The sequence below is a fragment of the Pinus tabuliformis genome, chromosome 2_2 (assembly GCF_031772625.1).
Source record: "Pinus tabuliformis cultivar Carrire ecotype Pingquan chromosome 2_2, CPIR1, whole genome shotgun sequence".
NCBI lineage: Eukaryota > Viridiplantae > Streptophyta > Pinopsida > Pinales > Pinaceae > Pinus > Pinus tabuliformis.
Window position 1 is genome coordinate 860611894 of NC_142300.1, and position 23657 is coordinate 860635550.

Below are 23657 nucleotides of genomic sequence, written 5' to 3' on the forward strand. Positions count from 1 at the left end.
CTTTCAGATTGGGAGGAACTGTGGGCAGCTCTTCGTCAAGAAGAGATTAGACGGGTGTCCAAGGCGAGAAGTAGCGGAAAAGGGGCCAGAATCAAGAAGGAGGAAGAAGAAGATGCGGCTCTCGCATCTGCGGGAAAGCAGAAGAAAAGAAAGAAGAAGGACCTCTTCAAGGTCAAGTGCTTCCATTGTGGGGAACTGGGTCACTATGCGAACCAGTGTCCTAGGAAGAAGAGCAAGGGAGAGGTTTCTGAGACCAAGGTTGCTTCGGTTAAGGCGGGGAAGGAAGAGGAGACTGATGACGACTGTGCCATGAGTGCTCATGCACCTCGAGAGAAGAGGTGGGGAGACATCGAGCTGTAGTCAGATGAACTAGAGCCACAGGCAATAAGGGGCAGAACCCTTGAGGTACCCAACCTATTGGATTATACCTTGCTATGAGAGCCCCGAAGAGGAGTAGCAAGACTGGCGGATGTCGGTAGAGACTAATGCAGATAGAGCAATAGAGAGGGCTATAGTGCAGGAATTCCAGGACACCGTGAGGCAGTAGTGCAAGAGGCATAGAGTTGTTACAACAACGCAGAGGTCAGAGAGGCGCACTTATCAGCGACAGAGGGAGCTTCAACATCAAGAATGTTTGTAGCCTAACAAAGATGTCAAAGTTGAGAGATCAATTACTTCTTAGTAATTGAGTTGCAATGCAGCAGTTAGCAGTGGCAGTGCTATGAGCAGCACGATGCAACATGATGAGAGGGGATGCAGTGTAGATGTAGCAGTGGTAGTGGCAGGGCCATAGGCAGCAGCATTGGATGCAGAGGGAGCTGACGTACAGATGCAGTAGTGGCAGTGGTAGGGCCATGGGTAGCAGTAGTGATGTGGCAGTGCAGAGGATGTTGGGCAGCAGGCCTAACATCAACACAAGGACCGATGTCGGGATGATCAGGGTGATACTCAATGAGGAGTATTACTTGAGCACAGTCCTTACTAAGAGGGAATGTTGATTTAGGGTAGCATCAGATGTGCTGTAGCCTTGAGAATTGGTGGAAACGATGAAGCACATGAGATCTCCAAGACCCAGAAATGGTTTGGGCAGAATCTAACCAATTTGGGAGATATTAAAATAATTAATATTTTTAATGGAGTCCCTAAGTCTAAACTTAGGGAAAATAAAATATTAATGTTAATTAATATAAAACCGAGTTAGAATGGTCCAAAAGTCATGGATCAAGCCAGATCTAATCTTAGCCGTTGATTAGGGACTTAATCTCGACCGTTGAATTGTCAACGAGAAAAGTATAAGAAGCGGCTTGAGGGTCAGTTGGAGAACACATTGAGTTGATCAAGAATTTGATTTTCTGGGGCAGGGCTTGCTGAGGAAATTGAAGGAGTGATCAAAGTTGCAGCTGAGGGGTAGTGAACACAGTAGCAGAGAGGCAGAGATAGTACCGGGAGCATCAGCGCAGAAGCCAAGAGAGGGTTGACATAGAGCCAGCGAGAGGCCACGCAAAAGCAGCCAGGAGCTGCGCAGAGCCTGAGGAGGGCTAGCGTTGGAGACGCAGTGGCTCTAGATGCTGACGCAGAGCCCTGAGAGGCTGATGTTGGGAGATTTCTTCGGGCTGATTGGAGCTGATATTTGTCTCCGACTAAGAGGTATTGCTGCTGAGGGCATTCTCTATTGGGTGTGCCATTTCTGGCACCCAGGATTATATTATGAAACTGCTTTAATAAAACCCTCTGATAGCTGCACTGGTTTTCCTGCATTGGGTTTTCCAGGGGACATTAGTCCAAATATAACTATGTCACTTGTGTTCTTGTTTCTTTCAGTTGATGATCTGTATGTGTTGATACTGTACTTGCATTTATTTTCAGTATTTACATGGTAAATAACTTGTTAAGTAAATGAACAAGTAGGAAGAAATAAATCAGATAAGTACAGGAAGAATTTCTGACAGATAGACTTAGAAATTCCAACATGGTATCAGAGTGTGGTTGCAAATCACAGGATAACTGAGGGCATCAGCCGAGCAGAGCAGTATCATCAGAAACGACTGTCTCGAGTGATAGAAGATGTTCCTAGCAGAAAGTAGCAAGGAAGGGGTGATGCAAAGCCTGCATCATCAGATCAAGCCAGGAGGAGGATCAACGCAGTGGTAGAGAGGAGCAGACCTAACCTACGCAGTGCCTGGTTATCTTTCTCAGTCAGGAAGGATTGACGCCGGTGGCCAAGAGGTGCGAAATTTGCTGGTGTCGGGATTATGCAAAGCCTAGAGGCTCTAACCTTCAAATTGTTGAGGCATAGGAGGTTGTGGGTAAGTTGCGGAACGAAGCTGGTGGGGAACTGTGGTCAGAATAGTAACTAACAGTGCAAGACCAGGGAGGAGGGAGTTGTTGCCGAGGATTGGCAGAGGGATTTCCAGAAGGGAAATCGAGGCTTAGAGGGAGTCAAACCGAGAACTTCCAGACGGGAAGTAGAGAGGCTTGGAAGAGTCAAAAGAGGAGCAATGAAATGGTAGTGAATGGGCTAAGAGATCAGGATAGACTGGGTGGTGCCTGAAACTTCATAGTCTGAAAGGCCAGGATCTTGTCCATTCTAGACAGTTATCACATCAAACACTTCACCTTGAAAACGATAGCGATCCCGGTTGACCCAGCTAAAAATGACAAGTACGAGGAGGAAATGGCTAGGGCAAAGTGCATCATCCTTGATGGTGTCAAGGATCATGTGGTGCCACACATTGCCGAGAAGGAGACGACAAATGAGATGTGGGAGGCCCTGAAGAAATTGTACCAACATACTTCTGTGCAGAGGAGGATGTTACTTGAAAACTAGTTGCGTTCATATCAGATGTAGAAGGGAGAGCAGATAGATGTCTTCCTCGGTGGATTGAAGGAGATCTGTGATCAGCTAACTTCCATAGGGGCCACACCAGTTCAGGAACTGATGGTGAGGACCACATTGAATGCAGTCTCAAAGGATTGGGAGGTATTTGTTGAGAGCATACTGGGCTAGACGAGCCTTCCATATTGGGAGGAACTGTGGGCGGCTCTTTGTCAAGAAGAGATCAAACGGGTGTCCAAGGCGGGGAGTAGCGGAAAAGGGGCTAGAATCAAGAAGGATGAAGAAGAAGATGCGGCTCTCGCATCTATGGGAAACAAGGAGAAAAGAAAGAAGGACCTCTCCAAGGTCAAGTGCTTCCATTGTGGGGGACTGGGTCACTATGCAAACCAGTGTCCTAGGAGAAGAGCAAAGGGGAGGCCTCTAAGACCAAGGTTGTGCCGGCTAAGGTGGAGAAGGAAGAGGAGACTGATGACGACTGTTCCATGAGTGCTCATGCACCTCGAGAGAAGAGGTGGGAAGACATCGAGCTGTAGTCAAACGGACTACAGGCGATAAGGGGCAGAATCCTTGAGGTACCCAACCTCTTGGATTATACCTTGCTACGAGTGCCCCGAAGAGGAGTAGCAGGACTGGTGGATGTTGTTAGAGACTACAATGCAGAATCCTCGAGCGACAAAGAGGGCTACAATGCAGGAATCCCAGGACAACGTGAGGAAGCAGTGCGAGAGGCATAGAGTTGTTGCAACAACGCAGAGGTCAGAGAGGAGCACTTGTCAACGACAAAGGGAGCTTCAGCATCAGGAGTGTTTCTAGCCTGACAGAGATGTCAGAGTTGGGAGATCAGTTACATACTTCTCAATAACTGAGTTGCAGTGCAGCAGTTAGTAGTGGCAATGCTATGAGCAGCACGATGCAGCATGATGAGAGGGGATGTAGTGCAGAGGTAGCAGTGGTAGTGGCAGGGCCATGGGTAGTAGTACATGATGCAACAATGCAGAGGATGTTGGGCAGCAGGCCTAGCATCAACACAGGGACTGATGCCGGGAAGATCAGGGTGATACTCAGTGAGGAGTGTTACTTGAGCATCGTCCTCGCTAAAAGGGAGTGTTGATTTGGGGTAGCATCGGATGTGCTCTAGCCTTGAAAATTGGTGGAGAGGCTAAAGCACATGAGAACTCGAAGACCCAGAAATGGTTTGGGCAGAATCTAATCAGTTTGGGAGATATTAAAATAATTAATATTTTTAATGGAGTCCTTAAGTCTAAACTTAGGGAAAATAAAATATTAATGTGAATTAATATAAAACTGAGTTAGAATGGTCCAAAAGTCATGGATCAAGGCAGATCTATTCTTAGCCGTTGATTAGGGACTTAATCTCTGCCGTTGAATTGTCAACGAGAAAAGTATATGTTGACACCTAATCATCAGGATTGGGTGAATATAATGTAAATAAATAAATAAGTAATATGAACAATCATCGGGAGATGAAGTGAATAGTCTCCCTCATGTATATAATAAAGACCAACCTAAAGGAATAACATGAATTGAATTTTGTGGAGTTACTACCTGGCCTAACATGGTATTAGAGCCAGCTCCATTTTTGGCATAGTCTTGTAACTCCCTTCTGCTAGTTTCTTGCAGTCTGTCCACTGCTGCGCTCTCTGTCCCCTCCACAGTCACTGCCACTGTCTAAACGCTGCATTATCTGCGTGGCTTCTACCATAATCATCTTCTACCATCTTCTGCGCATAGACCAGTCCGCCCTCTAACAGTTCTTCTCGGTGGTCTAGCTAGAATTGCTGGAAATTTAGTGGTATTTTTACTATCTTGATATCAGAGCGCCTCTTTGCTGCTCGGTCCACTCCGGCCTCCACTTCTTGAAACTGAGCTTCCGTACTAGTTATCACTGGCTTTTCAGACTCTGGTCTTCCAATATCTATATTCATATTCATATTTGCGTCTTCCATATTTCTGATTTAGTGAGCTCACTACTAAAAGACCTGGAGAGTGTTTGTTTCGGCTGTTTTTGATATATATTTCACATTTGGATCTCAATAAAGGAAAAAGGACAGCGCTGTATATATTTTCGTTGTGATACCTTGTTCGAATGATGCTCTCTGTTAGTTAATGCTGTCTCCGTCTCATGAATTGCGTCTTCCATATTTCCTCCATCGAATGAACCTCTGAACATGCAAGGTGGTTAATGGTGTGGCTGCTGGGATACGTGTCTTCCCACGGTGGTGTATTGGTAAAGTGTTGCGCTGATTCGAGCCCACGGTGGTGTATTGGTAAAGTGCTGCGTTGATTCGAGCCTACGGTGGTAGCCGAGAGACGCTGTTGGAGTGCTATATATACCTCTGTTGAATGCGCTATAAAGTTTTGTATTTACACTATCCAATTCAGAGCGTTGTCCAGTTGAATGCGCTATATAGTTTTGTGTATTTACAATCTTGTGTATTGACATTTGAATTTTCTGTCCAGTCATATCAGAAATATATTTTTTCCATTAGGAGTAAAAATTTGCAGTAGAAGTTTTTGTTACAGTATGCATTCAATCATATCCATTGTGGGAATAGTTCTCACTAGCAAAGAGAACTATCCTGAGTGGTCCCGGATGATAAAACACACGCTCATTTTCAATGAGTTGTGGAAAGGAGTGTGTGTTGGAGACGGAGACAAAGAGCCAGAATAGCCTACATCAGACAAAGAGCTCATCATTTGGGAAAACAAGAACAACAAAGCTTATGCATTAATCGTAGCATCTGTAAATGAAGAGGTGAGTCACCATATTTCGCCATTTTCAACTGCTTTTGAAGCCTTACAAAAGCTGAAAGAACTCTATGACTCACATTCTGCACTTGAAGTTGTTCAACTCATGATTAAACTCTTCACTCTTGAACTGCAAAATAATGATCCTCTTGCTCTTGCATTTGAAGTAAAGTCTATAATGCATGATATTAAATCCACTAAGGTTGAATTGGATATTCCTCTTGTCGCTTTTCTCAAGGCAATTTATCCTACTTACTCCAATTATCTTGAGTCATTGCAAGCAAATGGAAATCTCAAAGATATCATCTTTGACTTTCTTGTGAAAAAGTTTGCTGAAAGAGAGAAAGCTTTTGGAAAGAAGACAACCTCTGAATCTTCTGAAGAGGCTGTGTGCCTTGCTCATAAAGAAAAGAATCCTGCTGAAGATTCTTCCAGAGGAAGAGGTGGTCGAAGAGGAAGAGGAAGATATTTCAGAGGCAGGGGGACAGACACTCTCAAGGAGAAAAGGCAGATTTACACTACATACACTGCAAAAGAAATGGATCACATGATGCCTCTACATGCAAGCTACCATGGAACAAAATTGAGCAGCAAAGAAACCAACAGAAAGGTAAAACTGATGATACAGACAAAGGTAAAGCACCTGAATCCACCCACTATGTTGTGGCACAATGTAATATTGGAGTAAATGAAGATTTATTTAATGCTTCACTTGTTTCTTGGAAAAATGATTGGTTGCTTGACTCAGGAGTAACTTGCCACATGACTAATAGAAAAGATTTTTTTTAAGAATTTACTGACAATGTTGATGGAGCAGTATACTTTGCAAACCAATCAAAAATCAAGCCATCGGGGCTTGGCACAATCAGGCTTAAATTGCCTAGTCTTTCAGACTTTCTTCTGCACCATTTTCTATATCTCCCACAGCTGAAGAGAAACTTGTTGTCTTTGGTTCACATCCGCCAGCAAGGCCACTCCATTCATATGTTTTATGGCAAGCTTGAGGTGAGAAAAGCATCTGACCACTCACTTGTCATGAGGGGAATAGAAGAAGGAAGGTTTATCAAGCTGCAAGGTACCTTTGCTCGTACACAACATTTCTCATACAATTCTCATTATGAAGAAGGTACACTTCCATCAAGTTTATTATGGCATGCTAGATTTGGACATTTGAACTATGACAGCCTCCGCTTGTTGAAGAAAAATGGTGTTGCTGGTTTGCCTACAATTCCTAGGAAATTTAAGCAATGTGATGCTTGCATTCTAGGAAAGCATAGCAAACAGTGTTTTCATGATTCACATTCAAGAGCACATAGAAAACTTGAACTCATTCATTCAGATTTATATGGTCTTATGCTTGTTCCTTCTGCAAATGGAAACAAATATATGATGACATTTATTGATGACTACACCAGAATGTGTTGGGTTCATTTATTGAAGAACAAATTTGATGCTTTTCAAACATTCAAGAACTCTCATAAATGGATTGAAAATGATGCACAATCTCATATTGGGTCTATTCGCACTAATAATGGAAAAGAATACACATCAAATGAATTTGAAAACTATCTTCGCCAAAATGGGATTAAACATCAAACAACTCTACCTTATAATCCCCAACAGAATGGTGTAGCTGAAAGAATGAATAAGACAATCTTAAATATGGTATGATCCATGCTCTTCTTCAAGAATGTAAAGATAATATTTTGGGCTGATGCTGTTCTATGTGCTGCATATATAAAGAATAGATGTCCATTTAATGCTATTAGAAACAAGACTCCATATGAAATGTGGTGTGGACATGTTCCTTCGGTAAAGCATCTCAGGTTCTTTGGTTCCACCTGTTATGCCTTGATACCAAAGGTACATAGAAACAAACTTGGTGCAAGAAGTCGTAAGTGTATCTTCCTGGGGTATTCAAACACCTCCAAAGCATATTGTCTCTATGATGAAGTAAATAAAAATTTTGTTATATCTAGAGATGTAATTTTTCTTGAATCATCCAAAACTGACAATGTTGTTGAGCGGCAACTTGATCGCTTGGATAGATTTGCAAAAGCAAAATCATTTCAAGAATTTGATAATCAGATTCCACATCTTGAAGGGGGGATTCCTATACTAGATCAACATGTGGAATCTTCTTCTGAAGAACACTCTCCCCCGCATGAAACTCCAACAACAGATGATGCTTTAAGTGATGTGATTGATAGAATTGGGAGACTCAATCTTGATTCAGTCCCAACTCAATCAATGGAGCAGCTTGGACCATCTGAGAAAGGTCCCCCAAAGTGGCTGACAAAGACACTTGAAAATGTTCATCCTGATGAGGTTGGAAAGACAGAAACTAGAAATTCAAACCGGCAAAATGGAGGTGATGTAGATGACTCTAGTTCACCTGTTGATATGGATGTTTCTTATGATTGTGAATTGAACTTGTCTACAGATTTTGAACCAACTTCCTTCAAAGAAGCTGCTTCTCATGATGAATGGAAAGAAGCGATGCAAAAGGAGTATGATGCCCTCATAAAGAACGACACTTGGAAGTTGGTTGATCCTCCATTAGGAACCAAACCAATTGGCTGCAAGTGGGTCTACAAGGACAAGTATAAAGCTGATGGCTCACTTGACAAGCACAAAGCTAGGCTTGTGGCAAAAGGTTTTGCACAGAAGGAAAGAGTCGATTATGAGGAGACTTTTGCCCCCACAACAAAATGGGCTACCATCCAGACACTCTTTGCCCTAGCAGCTCAGAACGGTTGGAAAGTCCATCAAATGGATGTAAAAACTACTTTCTTGAATGGAGATCTAAAAGAGAATGTTTTTATGTCCTAGCTTCAAGGATTTGCTATGAAAGGACATGAACATAAAGTATGCAAACTTCTGAAGTCCTTGTATGGCCTCAAACAAGCACCGTGAGCCTGGTATGAAAAACTACTTTCTTGAATGGAGATCTAAAAGAGAATGTTTTTATGTCCTAGCTTCAAGGATTTGCTATGAAAGGACATGAACATAAAGTATGCAAACTTCTGAAGTCCTTGTATGGCCTCAAACAAGCACCGTGAGCCTGGTATGAAAAACTAACTGAGCATCTTCTGAAACTCAATTTCAAACATTATGATCTTGATGATGCAAATTTATTTGTCAAGAAAGTTGACAAAACAGTTGTATATCTTGTAGTATATGTAGATGATCTTTTGATGACAGGGAACAACGAAAGCTACATTGCATCCATAAAGAAGGAATCGGGGAAAAGTTTTGAGATGACTGATTTGGGCTATGTTCATTACTATATTGGTATTGAAGTGACTCAACATCCGAAGTCCATATTTCTTTCTCAAAAGAAATACATTGGAGATCTGTTGAACAGGTTTGGCATGACAGAATGCAATCCTCTTACTACTCCAATGGAACAAAGCTTAAAGCTTACATCTATTGAAGGAAAAGAATTTGAGGATGCAACAAAGTATAGACAGCTTGTAGGAAGTCTCAACTACCTAACTACTACCATACCATACATTTCGTTTGCTGTTGGAATCCTCTCCAAGTTTATGCAAAAGCCTTGTGAGAGACATTGGTCTGCTACAAAAAGAGTTCTAAGGTACTTGAAGGGAACTCAAAACTTTGGAATCAAGTATACACAAGCGGACGACTTGAGTTTGATTGGATACTCTGATTTAGAGTTCGATGGAGACAAAGAAACTGGGGTATCTACTTCAAGATATGTTATGAGTCTTGGATCAGGAGCTGTCTCCTGGAGATCACGCAAACAATCAGTTCCAGCAGATTCCACAACAGAAGCAGAATACGTGGCAGCAGCTGAAGCAACAAAAGAAATTTTGTGGCTCAGGAAAATTCTTGAAGATTTGTAGGTAAAACAAGTACAATCAACTCCACTCATGATTGACAATACCTCTGCAATAAAGTTGGCCAAGAACCCAAAATTCCATGATCAAACGAAGCACATCAATACCCAATATCCTCTGATTTGACATCATGTTGAGGCCAAAACAATCCATCTTCGTCATTGTTCCACTAATGAGCAAATTGCCGACATCTTCACCAAAGCACTTGGAAGAGAAAAGCTTGAATGATTCAGAATGATGCTTGGACTCACCAACATCCCTTCAGATTAAGGGGGGGAATGTTGACACCTAATCATCAGAATTAGGTGAATATAATGTAAATAACTAAATAAGTAATATGAACAGTCATCGGGAGATGAAGTGAATAGTCTCTCTCATGTATATAATAAAGACCAACCTAAATGAATAAAATGAATTGAATTTTGTGGAGTTACTACCTGGCCTGACAGTATAAGAGGAGGCTTGAGGGTCAGTTGGAGAACACATTGAGTTAATCAAGAATTCGATTTTCTAGGGCAGGGCTTGATGAGGAAATCGAAGGAGTGATCAAAGTTGCAGCTAAGGGACAGTGAATACAGTAGCAGAGAGGCAGAGATAGTACCGGGAGCATCAGCGCAAAAGCCAAGAGAGGGTTGACGCAGAGCCAGTTAGAGGCCACACAGAGGCAGCCAGGAGCTGCACAGATCTTGAGGAGGGCTAGCGTGGGAGACACAGAGGCTCCAAAGGCTGACGCTGGGAGATTTCGTGGGGCAGATAAGAGCTGATATTTGTCTCCGACTGAGATGTACTATTGCCGAGGGAATTCTCTGTTGGATGAGCCATTTCTGGCACCCAGATTGTATTCTGAAACTGCTTAATAATAAAACCCTTTGATAGCTGCACCAGTTTTCTCGCATTGGGTTTTTCCAAGGACACTAGTCCAAAAATAACTGTGTCACTTGTGTTCTTGTTTCTTTCAGTTGATGATCTGTATGTGTTGATATTGTACTTGTATTTATTTTCAGTATTTACATGGTAAATAACTTGTTAAGTAAATGAACAAGTAGGAAGAAATAAATCAGATAGTACAGGAAGAATTTCTGACAGATAGACTTAGAAATTCCAACATGGTATCAGAGCGTGGTTACACATCATAGGATAACTAAGGGCTTCAGCGGAGCAGAGCAGCAGCAGTAGAAATAGATGTCCCGAGTGACAGAAGTTGTTCTTAGCAGAAAGCAACAAGGAAGGGGTGACGCAGTGCTTGCGTCATCAATTCGAGCCAGGAGGAGGATCAGCGCAGTGGCAGAGAGGAGCAGACTTGACCTACACAGTGCTCGGTCATCTTTTGTCAGTTAGGAAGGATTAACGCTCGTGGCCGGGAGGTGCGGATTTTGTTGGTGCCGGGATTGCGCAGAGCTTAGAGGCTCTAACTTTCAGATTGTTGAGGCATAGGAGTCTGTGGTTAAGATGTGGAGCAAAGTTGGTGGGGTATTGTGGTCGGAACAATACCTAACATGGCAAGGCCAAGGAGGAGGGAGTCACTGCCGAGGATTGGCAGACATATTTCCAGAAGGGAAATCGAGGCTCAGAGGGAGTCAAACCGAGAACTTCCAGACGGGAAGTAGAGAGACTTGAAAGAGTCGAAAGAGGAGCAGCGAAATGGCAGTGAATGGGCTAAGAGATCAGGATAGACTGGACGAAGCCTCAAACTTCGTAGTCTGGAAGGCCAAGATCTTGTCCATTCTAAACAGGTATCGCATCAAACACTTCGCCTTGAAAACGATAGCGATCCCAGTTGACCCAAGTAAAAATGACAAGTACGAGGAGGCAATGGCCAGGGCAAAGTGCATCATCCTTGATGGTGTCAAGGATCATGTGGTGCCACACATTTCTGAGAAGGAGACGGCAAATGAGATGTGGGAGGCCCTAAAGAAATTGTACCAACATACTTCTGTGCAAAGGAGGATGTTACTTGAAAACCAGATGCAGAAGGGAGAGCAGATAGATGTCTTCCTCAGTGGATTGAAGGAGATCAGTGATCAGCTAACTTCCATAGTGGCCAAACCGGATCAGGGAGTGATGGTGAGGAAAGCATTGAATGCAGTCTCAGAGGATTGGGAGGTATTTGTGCAGAGCATACTGGGCAGGACAAGCCTTCTAGATTGGGAGGAACTGTGGGTGGCTCTTCGTCAAGAAGAGATCAGATGGGTGTCCAAGGCGAGGAGTAGCGGAAAAGGGGTCAGAATCAAGGAGGAAGAAGAAGATGCGGCTCTCGCATTTGCGGGAAAGCAGGAGAAAAGAAAGAAGAAGGACCTCTCCAAGGTCAAGTGCTTCCATTGTGGGGAACTGGGTCATAATGCGAACCAGTGTCCTAGGAAGAAGAGCAAGGGAGAGGCTTCTGAGACCAAGGCTGTGTCGGCTAAGGCGGAGAAGGAAGAGGAGACCGATGACGACTGTGCCATGAGTGCTCATGCACATCAAGAGAAGAGGTGGGGAGACATCGAGTTGTAGTCAAACGGACTACAGGCAATAAGGGGTAGAATCCTCGAGGTACCCAACCTCTTGGATTATACCTTGCTACGGGAGCCCCGAAGAGGAGTAATAGGACTGGCGGATGTCGGTAGAGACGAATGCGGATGGAGTGACAGAGAGGGCTACAGTGCAGGAATCTAGGACAACTTGAGACTGCAATGCGAGAGGCATAGAGTTGTTGCAACAACACAGAGGTCAAAGAGGAGCACTTGTAGTGACAGAGGGAGCTTCAACATCAGGAGTGTTACTAGCTTGACAGAGATGTCAGAGTTGGGAGATCAGTTACTTACTTCTCAGTCATTGAGTTGCGGTGCAGCAGTTAGTAGTGGCAGTTCTATGAGCAGCATGATGAGAGGGAATGCAGTGCAGATGTAGCAGTGGCAATGGCAGGGCCATGGGCAGTAGCATGGATGCAGAGGGAGCTGTCATACGGATGTAGTAGTGGCAGTGGCAAGGTCGTGGGTAGGAGTACATGATGCAACAGTGTGGAGGATGTTGGGCAGCAGGCCTAGCATCAACACAGGGACTGATGTCGGGATGATCAGGGTGATACTCAGTGAGGAGTATTACTTGAGCACAGTCCTCACTAAGAGGGAGTGCTGATTTGGGGTAGCATCGATGTGCTCTAGCCTTGAAAATTGGTGGAGAGGCTAAAGCACATGAGATCTCCAAGACCCAGAAATGGTTTGGGCAGAATCTAACCAGTTTGGGAAATATTAAAATAATTATATTTTTAATGGAGTCCCTAAGTTTAAACTTAGGGAAAATAAAATATTAATGTGAATTAAATAAAACTGAGTTAAAATGGTCCAAAAGTCATGGATCAAGGCAGATCTATTCTTAGTCGTTGATTAGGGACTTAATCTCAGCCGTTGAATTGTCAACGAGAAAAGTATAAGATGAGGCTTGAGGGTCAGTTGGCGAACACATTGAGTTGATCAAGAATTCGATTTTCTGGGGCAGGGTTTGCTGAGGCAATCGAAGGAGTGATCAAAGTTGCAGCTAAGGGGCAGTGAATACAGTAGTAGAGAGGCAGAGATAGTACCGGGAGCATCAATGCAGAAGCTGGGAGTGGGTTTACGCAAAGCCAGCGAGAGGCCACGCAGATCGAGCCAGAGGCCACGCAGAGGCGGCCAGGAGCTGCGTGGAGCCTGAGGAGGGCCAGCGTGGGAGATGCAGAGGCTCCAGAGGTTGACGCAGACCCTAGAAGCTGATGTTGGGAGATTTCATGGTGCAGATTGGAGTTAATACTTGCCTCCGATTGAGAGGTACTATTGCTGAGGGCATTCTCTATTGGGTGAGCCATTTCTGACACCCAGATTGTATTATGAAACTGCTTAATAATACAACCTTCTGATAGCTACACCGGTTTTCCCGCATTGGGTTTTCTGGAGACATTAGTCCAAAAATAACTGTCACTTGTGTTTTTGGTTCTTTCTGTTGATGATCTGTTTGTGTTGATATTGTACTTGTATTTATTTTCAGTATTTACATGTTAAATAACTTGTTAAGTAAATGAACAAGTAGGAAGAAATAAATCAGATAAGTACAGGAAGAATTTCTGACGGATAGACTTAGAAATTCCAACACAGATCACTTGTCTCTTTAGCTTCCACTATGGGATGGAGCATTCATCAAATGGATGTTAAAACCGCTTTTCTAAATGGGACCATTGATGAAGAGGTTTACATTGAGCAACCTCAAGGGTTCGACGCCCATAATAGGGAGACACACGTCTGCTGATTGAAGAAGGCTCAATATGGCTTGAAGTAAGCACCTAGAGCAGTATGCCAAGATGGATGCATACCTATTGTGACTTGGATTTTTAAAGAGTTCTGCAAATCCTAAGCTTTACATCAAAGTGGTCAAGGATGAACCAATGATCATACTTTTATATGTGGAGGATCTACTTGTTACAGGCATGAAACATCGAATTCAAGAATGCAAGAAGCAGTTGGCAGCCAAATTTGATATGAAGAATCTTGGGTTTATGCATTACTATTTGGGACTAGAGTTTGGAAGAAACCAGATGAAAAATATCTTGGTCAAGGAAAATATGTGATTAATATATTACAGAAATTTGGCATGATGGATAGCAAGCCAATGACAACTCCTATGATTAGTAATCTAAAGAAGTTGAGGAGTTCAGATTCTAGTCCGATGGATCCTACTTGCTATAGATAATTGATTGGCTCTTTGATGTGTCTTGTGAATACTAGACCTGCCATTTGTTTTGCAGTAAATGTTCTCAGTGAATTTCAAATAGAGCCAAAGCATGACCATTGGATAGCAACCAAACACATCCTAAGATATCTTTGTGGAACCATGCATCATTGCCTTAGATATGTTGGTAATGAAATCCAACTTTTGGGATATACAGATTCTGATTGGGGTGGCAGTGAGACAGATGGAAGAAGCACTATAGGTGGATGCTTTAGTTTGGGATCTTCCATGATCTCATGGATAAGCAAGAAGCAAGAAACTGTTGCTTTGAGTAGTGTTGAAGTTGAGTATGTTGTTACAAGTGAAGTTTGTAGAGAAGTTGTTTGGTTTAGAAAGTTACGATCAAGTTTATTTGAAGGACCACTAAGTCGTACATGTATACATTGTGACAACCAAAGTTGCATAAGATTGACAGAGGACTAAGTGTTTCATGCTAGGACAAAGCAAATAAACAATAAGTACCACAACATCCGAAGCCTGGTACATGATGGTGTCGTGAAGCTACATTGTATTCCTACAGATGAACACGTAGGTGATATTCTAACAAAGACATTACCAAACAAGAAGCTTGAATACTTAAGAAGCAAACTTGGTTTGGTAGATATCTCTTCCTTGATTGTGGGGGAGCGATGATGGATAGTATATTATTTTCTTCATGTGTCAGGCACTAGATCAGGACTAACAACCATAAGTCTTAGTGAAGGCCATGAAGAAAGAATGGGGTCTAGAGGATTAGAAAATCCAAGATAGAAGTGAACTTATAAATCGATACTCTTTGAGGATGAGGTAGGGCATCCAAGATAAGAGTAGTCGAAGAGGACTAAAATTCTTTGAGGATTGGGAATCCAAGATAAGAATAGTCCTAAAAGGACATATCTAGTGAACATTTGGATGGGGTATGTGCCTTTAGACATAGTGTGGTGTCTCATGTAAAACCTCCCAACATTATGCTCTCATATAAGAAGAGCTTGTTAGTTAAGGCCTTGTTGACAATGTGGTTGTAATATAGATGCTTAAAATATGGCTTATCAATCCGACTCTTCTTATGAGAATACTTCAATTTGAGATTCCTTGTACTTCATGATGGGATTATGAATACCTCCCTAGTTAAGAGGGAGTGTTGGAGAATGTAACTAGATTCGGCCTTCATAATGACCTTTGTAAACATGACATTGTATATTTTGTATATAAAAAGAGAAAAATATTTTTTATTTATCAAAATATGGATTTCATGCTCTAGTCTAGGTCAGAGCATGTTCTTCATGCTTCTAGGGCTTTCTAGGTCAATGAATAATTTTTGGCATGTATTATAGTCCCATTTGGAGTCATTATAACAAAATGAAATAATTGTTTTTGAGTTAAGAAAGCTAATTTATCCTCCAAGACCAAGTCAACCCAAAAGAAGCATATTCGACCTCTCAAGAAGGCTATAAATAAGGACTTCGTCTCATTTGAAGCAGTCACTGACAACAAGTTCGATCTGTAATTGAAGAAGAAGGAAAACAAGTGTGAAGGGCAAGAAGGCAAGGGAAAATACCTAGTGAAGGAAAGAAGGACAAAAATAGACCTAAATTTGTCCTCACGTGCAAAAAGTTAGGGTTTCTTGGCTAATTGTAGGGTTGAGAATTGCAGGTTGAAGTTACAGATCCAAGGTGAAGGCCGAGACCTATTTGGAGCAGACTTGAAGAAGGTTCAATCTTTGTTGACCTTGGAAGATTTCATCTTGCTTGAATGATATCTTGTTGAGGGGTTGACTTGGTGCTTGGGAGGAATTTTTGCTTTGGTCTTTGGGTCTTGGAAGTCTCATTTTGAACTAATTCTATAAGAAGAGAAGTATTTTTTTTGGGTTTTCCCCTTGGAGGGGTTTTGCCCTGGCTTGGAGCCTATATCTTGTGTACTTTGTCTCTTTGTGATCTTCATTGTTTTGGTAATTGCTTGATGAACAAGAAATAAGAAGTAATAAAAGGCCAACTAACATCACAAGTAATTATCAAGAAAGGAAAGTCAACTATAATATACAAGAACCTTGATTTTCCAACAATCTTTAGCAGTGAATCTTCATGCTCCTTAAATAGAGATCATAGACCAATTAAGTGTTAAGCCATGAATAAATAACCTTTAGTATCAAAAGAAACATGAGTTGTTGCATCATTATATGTCTGGAACATTTTGTTATTGTCTGATTATGTTGCAACTAATTCATACTAAAGAGAGATGCTAAGAAACACACTTTTACCTAATAGACACCAATGTTATCGGAACTGAAGTGATCATCGAATCAGTTGGCCCCCTAAACCAAGAATTGGTAAAGAACCGGACCAAAAGACCGCTCAACTAAAAAATACATAAAACATTAAAAAAAATAAAACATATATGTTCATGTGCATCCATATCAATCCGAACTATTTATACACAAATATGCAAAAGTTTCATTTCTATAGCAAGAGTGCATATAACCAAAATAACACTTAGTACAATACATCTCTAAACCAAAATACATCAAGAAAAAAGCTATAAATGGCCTCTAGGTTCCAAACATAAGCACAGTAGTACAATACTATAGCTACTCGTACTAATGGCTATCATCAGAATCATCATCCTCCTCATCCTCAACCTCAAAATGAGTAGCCGCTATAGTGGGATTTTTACTTGATTCCCCTATCCATGAAGGTTTTGGATATATCTCCATGTGGAGATGGGCCCAAGTCATCCGAGAAAGCTCTTCATTGTCAAATGTTGGTACCTAACTCTCCATAACCCATTCTGATGATAGATCAAAGTCACCCAAAACTATGTCTCTTGATCTTGTGATTTCGTCCAACAATTGGTTGCACCTCAACCTAAGGTTGTACTAAATATAGACTATGTCATTCAACTGTTTTTGCTCAAACATTTCATCTTCTTGGTGCGTATATGTTCAAAAATGCTCCAATTTTTCTCACACCCTGAAGCATTGCATCCTTGACTCAATATCGAAATTGCAATTTTCACAAATCAGGGCATTGGCTACCCAATTGTTGCTACCAATAGGCTACAAAAAGGGTTGAAGGCAAAAAAGTATTTGCAAATGATTTTGAAACTTGGACTCAACTATTGCAATGAGTAACAATTTGAAAACTTTGACATTTCTTACCTAGTGGAACCTTTGATATGTTTCTTATAGCCATAAACAAGCCAAAGGTGTCAATGCTCTCATTGAAATTCAAGAGCTTGCTATTTATCTCATCTTGAATCTTGAGATCTGAGACCATGCGCTCAATGCATCTTTACAATCTCTCTTTTACCTCCACATTTACCTCAAAATCTTTAGTGTACCAGTACATTCAAAGTTCAAAAAACCAAAAAAATCCATCCATTGATTTTGAATGTTTCACAAATTTTTTATAATGAATAACAGAACTTATAAACTTTTAAAATTGAAATTAAATACCTTGGATTTAAGTAGTGTACAAATGCATGTAAAGGTCTATGGAATCGTTTCTTTCATCTTTCATCAATGATTTTCCATAGAGGAAGGTACTTCTGCCTTTTATCCCTCCGTGCTAACTTTATTTGCTCTTTGTCCTAATTCATGGCCTCAAAAACAAAACCCATGGCTGGTTTATCACCATCCACCATCCACAACACTCTCACAAGAAGCTCACGAAATAGCACTATTTCTTCTACTTTCATCCAAATTTTTTTGTCAAAAACTTGGTCACCCATATGTTTCCCTTGAACCTTTTTGCTCCATTGAAATGCATTCCATTCATCACAAGCAAACATCTTCCTCATGCTGGTTTTTTGTTGAACAAGGGATTGCAACGAAAGAAAGTTTGTTATAAATCATGTAATGGTTGACTGAACAAACTCTTTACTCCCAATGTGTTTTCTCATAAGATTCAAAGCCCTTGAGTGGTTGTAGATGTTCCTAGTTATGGATTTTGCTTCTTCCACACACTTCTTCAGCCACTCAATTATGCCAATATTCTCAAGCATGATATCCAAACAAGGGATTGCACATGGAGTCCACAAAATGGTGGGGTGTTTTTTCTCCAACAATTGCGACATGGTTTCAGACATTATCTGTGATCACATTTACAACATTCTCTACCCCTACCTCAACAACCACACCACCCAAAAGAAAAAATAATAATTGTGCATCCTTCACCTAATTAGATGCATCCACATATTTGAGAAACATGGTACCATTTGAGCAGGCAATTAAGAAATTTAAAATGGTGTGGGATTTGCTATCAACCCATCCATCAAAGATAATTGTGCACCATATTTTGGTCCATGATTGCTTGAACTTTTTGAGTTACACCAATTTGTGGTACCTTATTTTGTAAAAGTGCCCCCCTAATATCATGCAAACTAGGGCTTTGAAGTGTGGACCACATGAAGCTATAACATCAATCATAGGTTGATAATATGTAGAATTAGTGGCATTAAAAGGTTTGTTTGCATCATACCACCATCTAGCAATGCATTTCTATGCAACCTTCTTCTCTATCTTTTTCTATTTAGATCAATGGTGGGTTGAGCACCTTTTGTGGTGCAAGGTAGAAAGAGTCAATCCCATTATGTACTCTCTTAAAACTAGATGAACTAGGGCTAGAAGCATTTTCGTCTCCAATTCTAATATGAAAATTGAAGGATTCTTTAAAACTAGGCATACATGTTTCAAAGCAGCATTACCTAAATGAGCATCATCTTTTTGACTTTTGGCTATGTTTTTATTAACACTGTTGTTTTTTCCTTTCTCTTCTTGGAAGGCTTCAATCAGGCCTAGCATCTCTGTTTTAAGCTCATCAAAAATCTTTTACAAGGTTTTAGTTGGCTTCACCAATTTGCCAAGCGTTTTTTAATCCTATGGATTCCCCATTTCATCTAAATGGAAATGAACCCATGCTGGGTCATTCTTGTTTTTAGGGGGCAATTTTACATCAACAATAAAAATATGCATACAAAACCCTAGGATTTCTTAATTTCTAGGAAGAAAAACATCAATTTTTTAGAGAAAAATACATACCTTGAAAAACTTTCCAAATGTTGAGAAGAGCAGCTCCAAAAAGCACTAATAACACATTAGGCCAAGCTTAACTTAACTAATTCCCAAGTATCTAAATATCCTAACATCTCTAACATATTCTTTATAAGAGTAAGCCATATTCCCAAAAGCAGTATCCAACAAAGACATCCTCCTCCCATGTATGGCTTCTCCTAGGGTTTCCTCATGAACCTCGGTAAATCACTCCAAGAACAAGTGCAAAGAGAAGAGTATGATGATGATGATGATGATGAATGAAATGAGTCTATAGATATGAGAAGTAAGGGAGGTCAGCAATACATATGTTGACTAATGCACTTACAAGTAACCTACAATAATCACATGTAGGCTCACATAAGTGGAGCGCTACACTCCAAGGATACACATGTCATGCTCCAAGGTGTTGTCATACACAATAAGAGCATCAAGATGATGTAGTTACTAGTTACACTAGGTGTGTCCACATTCTGCCACAAACCCATACGGACTCCACTCCTCCTAAGCCATCTACTCCACTATGTCCACTCCCTCAACATGGACATTGTTGCAACCCGAGTGTCATCAGGCCAACTCCAAGCCTTAATGCAAAAATCCAAGCTACCCCATGCTGTCTAGAATTTTATGCTCTCCTCCAAGATGCTCAATGTTTCTCGTCCTAAGCAGGGCATTATCCAAACAAGTGAACCTCTCCATGTGGCCATCATGAATTATGCTCCAAAGGTGTCAAGAGAATTCCAATGTCCCAGGGAATAATGCCAAGCAAGCATTCAATTGAGCTCAAGCAACCCATGACGTGTTCTAGTTCACACAAGTGTTCCATTGTTTTCTTAACATATGTTGGACATGGCATGGTTGTAATTTTTTGTATTTGAAGCCTTCCATTAAAAAAAATCCATGCAATTTTGATTTATTGCAGCCTAGAAGCGACAAGCTTAATTGCAAGACAAGTGTTTTCAATGAAATATAAGTCATTAGCAATTTACATATTTTCCTAGCAGCTAGTTTCATTGGTTTGCATGATTAGAAGTGCTGAAAAATATGCAGTTTTTACTTGTGTGAATGCCCTATTATAATCGACTAGTAACAGCTATCAGTTTTGTTATATTATGTTAAATTCTGGGTTCTATTTAATCTCACTGCAGATGCTGAAATGCGTTTGATCTTCAAACAACATTTTTTAAAAGCTGTTAGTTGAAGTCTGTCAAACTGAATAACCAAAGTTTATGTTCTTGCTTCTTTAGCCTACACTGAAAAATGCCTACGTATGACTCTCATAAAGTTGGGAAGACGTAAACATAATTTTTTGTCAATTAATCCATAAGAAACATTTTGTTTGTGGATAGCCACTTAACTGGAATATACAAATTGTAGGTATGTACGGTTTGTTATGACCACAATGCAAGGAAAAAGTCAAGAAGAGATTGCACGAGAACACCCAAGGTAATGTAGACTGAAAATTTCAGACGATACAGTTAGTCAGACTTTGAATTGAAAAAGGGATTCATAAGATACTAACATTCAAGCCGACCCAATATTTGGACAGGTTTGCTGAGCTGAAAGCTCAGCATGATATTCCTGATGAAAGTTGGCGAGTTGGAGTAACTGGACCTCAGAAAATGGCAGCTGGACTTCTCTGTGAGGACCAAGTTTTATAGCCTTATACTTGAAATACTTTGCCTTGTGCCATCTGAGTAGTTTGCGCTGTCCAACAAAATGTTAATTTGTAAATGTTTTTCTTACGTTCATTCATCTTCTGCAGCAATTACATTGACATGTGTAGGAGCAAGTGCTGGAGAAAAGGCTCCGATAACAAAGAAGCTGCCATCTACAACAACAGTATGTTATGAGTTACACTTATTCTTGGTCATTCATGATTTCAATTCATCAGAGATAGTTATCATTCATTTCTATTTAGTAAATAATGGATTTTCTCGTCTTAGATCTGACAACCTGTGTTTTGTGGTCTTAGGTTGGAAAACTGAAACTGCTTTGTCAAGGTTTCTTTAAATTGACGCCTATGAAACAAAGATTATTTCTTCAAGAACAGGTTCATGTCATATCTATCATATAAGATGATCTTAGAGAATGATGATTTAATTTAAATTTATTCTAGTAACAATGATTTCCTAACGATGGAATCTGCTATGTAGGATTCTCCAATTCCAACTCCGTTGAATGATGACATGGAAACACTAGCTGATTTGGGGATTGGGGCGAGTGTAGGGAATATCCTAGTTGATGAAGTAGAAAATTGCTAATTGGCGATAGTATATTTGTGAAATTTTGGGTCATAACATTGTCCCCATATATGAGTCGATGTGTTGCTTGTAATGGTTTTAAGGTTTGCGTTTAGTTCAACGTGAATGGCCGTTGATTCAGAATACCAATATCGTCAAATCGTCGTTTCAATAAGCTGTCTCCGTGACATCTTTATGAAAACTGTATGTAATAATTACTTGAAAATGTCCTATGGCTGATAACACTATCTACACTGTGTTAGTAATATTGCGTCCTCCATGTAGGAAGTGTTATTTGAGTGTAACAAAAGCAAACGAAAACTTTATTCAGGAGATGCTGGGACCTTTTGCTTTGAACAGTTAATGCTGAAAAATTGAGTATCAAGTGCAGAATTGCCTATTCTGAAATGATATTGGTCAGAATTGGGCTTTTGAGGTTGTGTCGGAAGATAGACTATCGAATGAAAACAAAAAGGAAAATGACGATTAGAGTATATATGACTTGATTTGACAAGAGACGCTCGTTAATGTTGGGAGCTTGTCTATTGGATGTCTTCATTGTTGAATATTAATAAATGTAAAATTGAAATAAAATTTTAGCATATGACTTGTTTGATTTGAGAAGAGACACATTAACGTTGGGAGCTGTTCCATGGGATGCCTTGGTTGTTTGAACATTAATAAATGTAAATAGTTCTAAGATTTTCACAAGCTCGACTTGAACCATTTTGAAGGTGTTGCCATTAAGAATTTGTGGAGAGGCTTAATTTTCTTATTGCATTGAGGAAAAAGTGATTTAGTGCCCAATTTGGCTTTTTCCTTACTCAGACAATGTACAAGTGCAATGGAAAGTTGCCCTCAAATGCTGATCATTTACTTTGTAATTTTTTGTTAATTCCTCCACATTGCGATATCAAATGACGCCTCATTTTTTCAGTTTTCAAATTTGACATTCTTTCAATGAGCTTAATTGATGTATGTTACAACCCCAATCACTTATTATATAAAGTTAGACATTGTGGCTTGTGAATGATTGCTGTAGGGTTTTCGTCATTTATTCTATTCAAATGTCTTAATTGTTCTTATCAATTAGCAATGGAATAGGAAATTATTATTGTAGGAACGAAACCCCTTTCTCTGCAGCTCATTTTAAAATGTCCTAATCGTCATTTAAGATTGGGTTTAGAAGGTTTGCTGATCTGTTCTTGTAGAAATTTCGAGTCTGACTTTTATATAAAATTCAGAGATTTCACGTCAACCTTGAGGTTTTGTGTGTTAAAAATACTAATAGGGGGTGGGTGAATCAGTATTTCATCCGATTATTAATTTTGCTAGTTTAAAATCTTTTGTAAATATGAAGCACAAACCATGCTAGGACACAAGAATTAAAAATGAAAAATCACTTGTATAATTTTAGCTCAAATTACAATGATGAGGACACTAATCCTTTTGTACAAACCAAGGCACCATCCTTGTAATAGAGTGCAGAGACCAATCCTCTTGAACAAGCCTAGGGACCAACCTGGCAAAAATGAGGACGCCAATCCTCTTTCGGCACCAACCTGTCAAAACTATTCCAAAGTATACTTCAAAGCTTCTCAAAAAAATTGTTCTAATATAAGCTCCAAAATTCCTTCAAGATAGTCTCCAAAATGGATACAAAACTCTTTAAAAATAGGCTTCAAGATAGATCAATGAATTGCTCCAAGACTCCAATTCAACTTTATATCATGCTTCAAGTTAGCTTCAGATCAGAGTTCTAAACAGGCTTTAATCATCTTCAGATCAACTCCCAAAACAAGATAAAACTAGCTGCAAAAGGGCGCAAGTGTAGGCTGCCACAAGGCCAAGGTTAGGGCCAACGATGAGGCTGCTATAGGGCTGAAGCTGAGGCTATATGTGGCTTGTAACAAAGTCAAATCTGAGGTTGTATGTGGCTTGTAATAGGGCCAAAATTTGCCTAGATTAGGCTGAGAAAGATGCTATAATAGGGCTGAGTTTCTTCCACAATTGCTTAGATAAGTGCTTCAAAAATTGATCAAGACAAAGCTCCCAAAAAGCCCTAACCAAAACAAGGAAAACAACTTTTGAGAGATTAATCCTTTTAACCTTGCTTAACTCCTTGGTTCATGAGATATGAACCTCTCTTCATTGCTGCTCAACGGGTCTGAATTGCTCCTTTC

At 40.4% G+C, this 23657-nt stretch overlaps 1 protein-coding gene across 1 annotated transcript in view; it reads left to right on the top strand.

Moving 5' to 3' along the window:
* Window positions 1–21742, top strand: part of PFI (tubulin folding cofactor E / Pfifferling (PFI)) — a 307411-nt gene extending 285669 nt beyond the window's left edge. The window contains exons 11-15 of the mRNA XM_089405409.1: window positions 20609–20677; window positions 20781–20872; window positions 20997–21073; window positions 21207–21284; window positions 21388–21742. Of these exons, the coding sequence (XP_089261535.1) occupies window positions 20609–20677; window positions 20781–20872; window positions 20997–21073; window positions 21207–21284; window positions 21388–21495 (424 nt within the window). The 3' untranslated portion in view covers window positions 21496–21742. The remainder of the gene's footprint in view (window positions 1–20608; window positions 20678–20780; window positions 20873–20996; window positions 21074–21206; window positions 21285–21387) is intronic.
* The last annotated feature ends 1915 nt before the right edge of the window (window positions 21743–23657 follow it).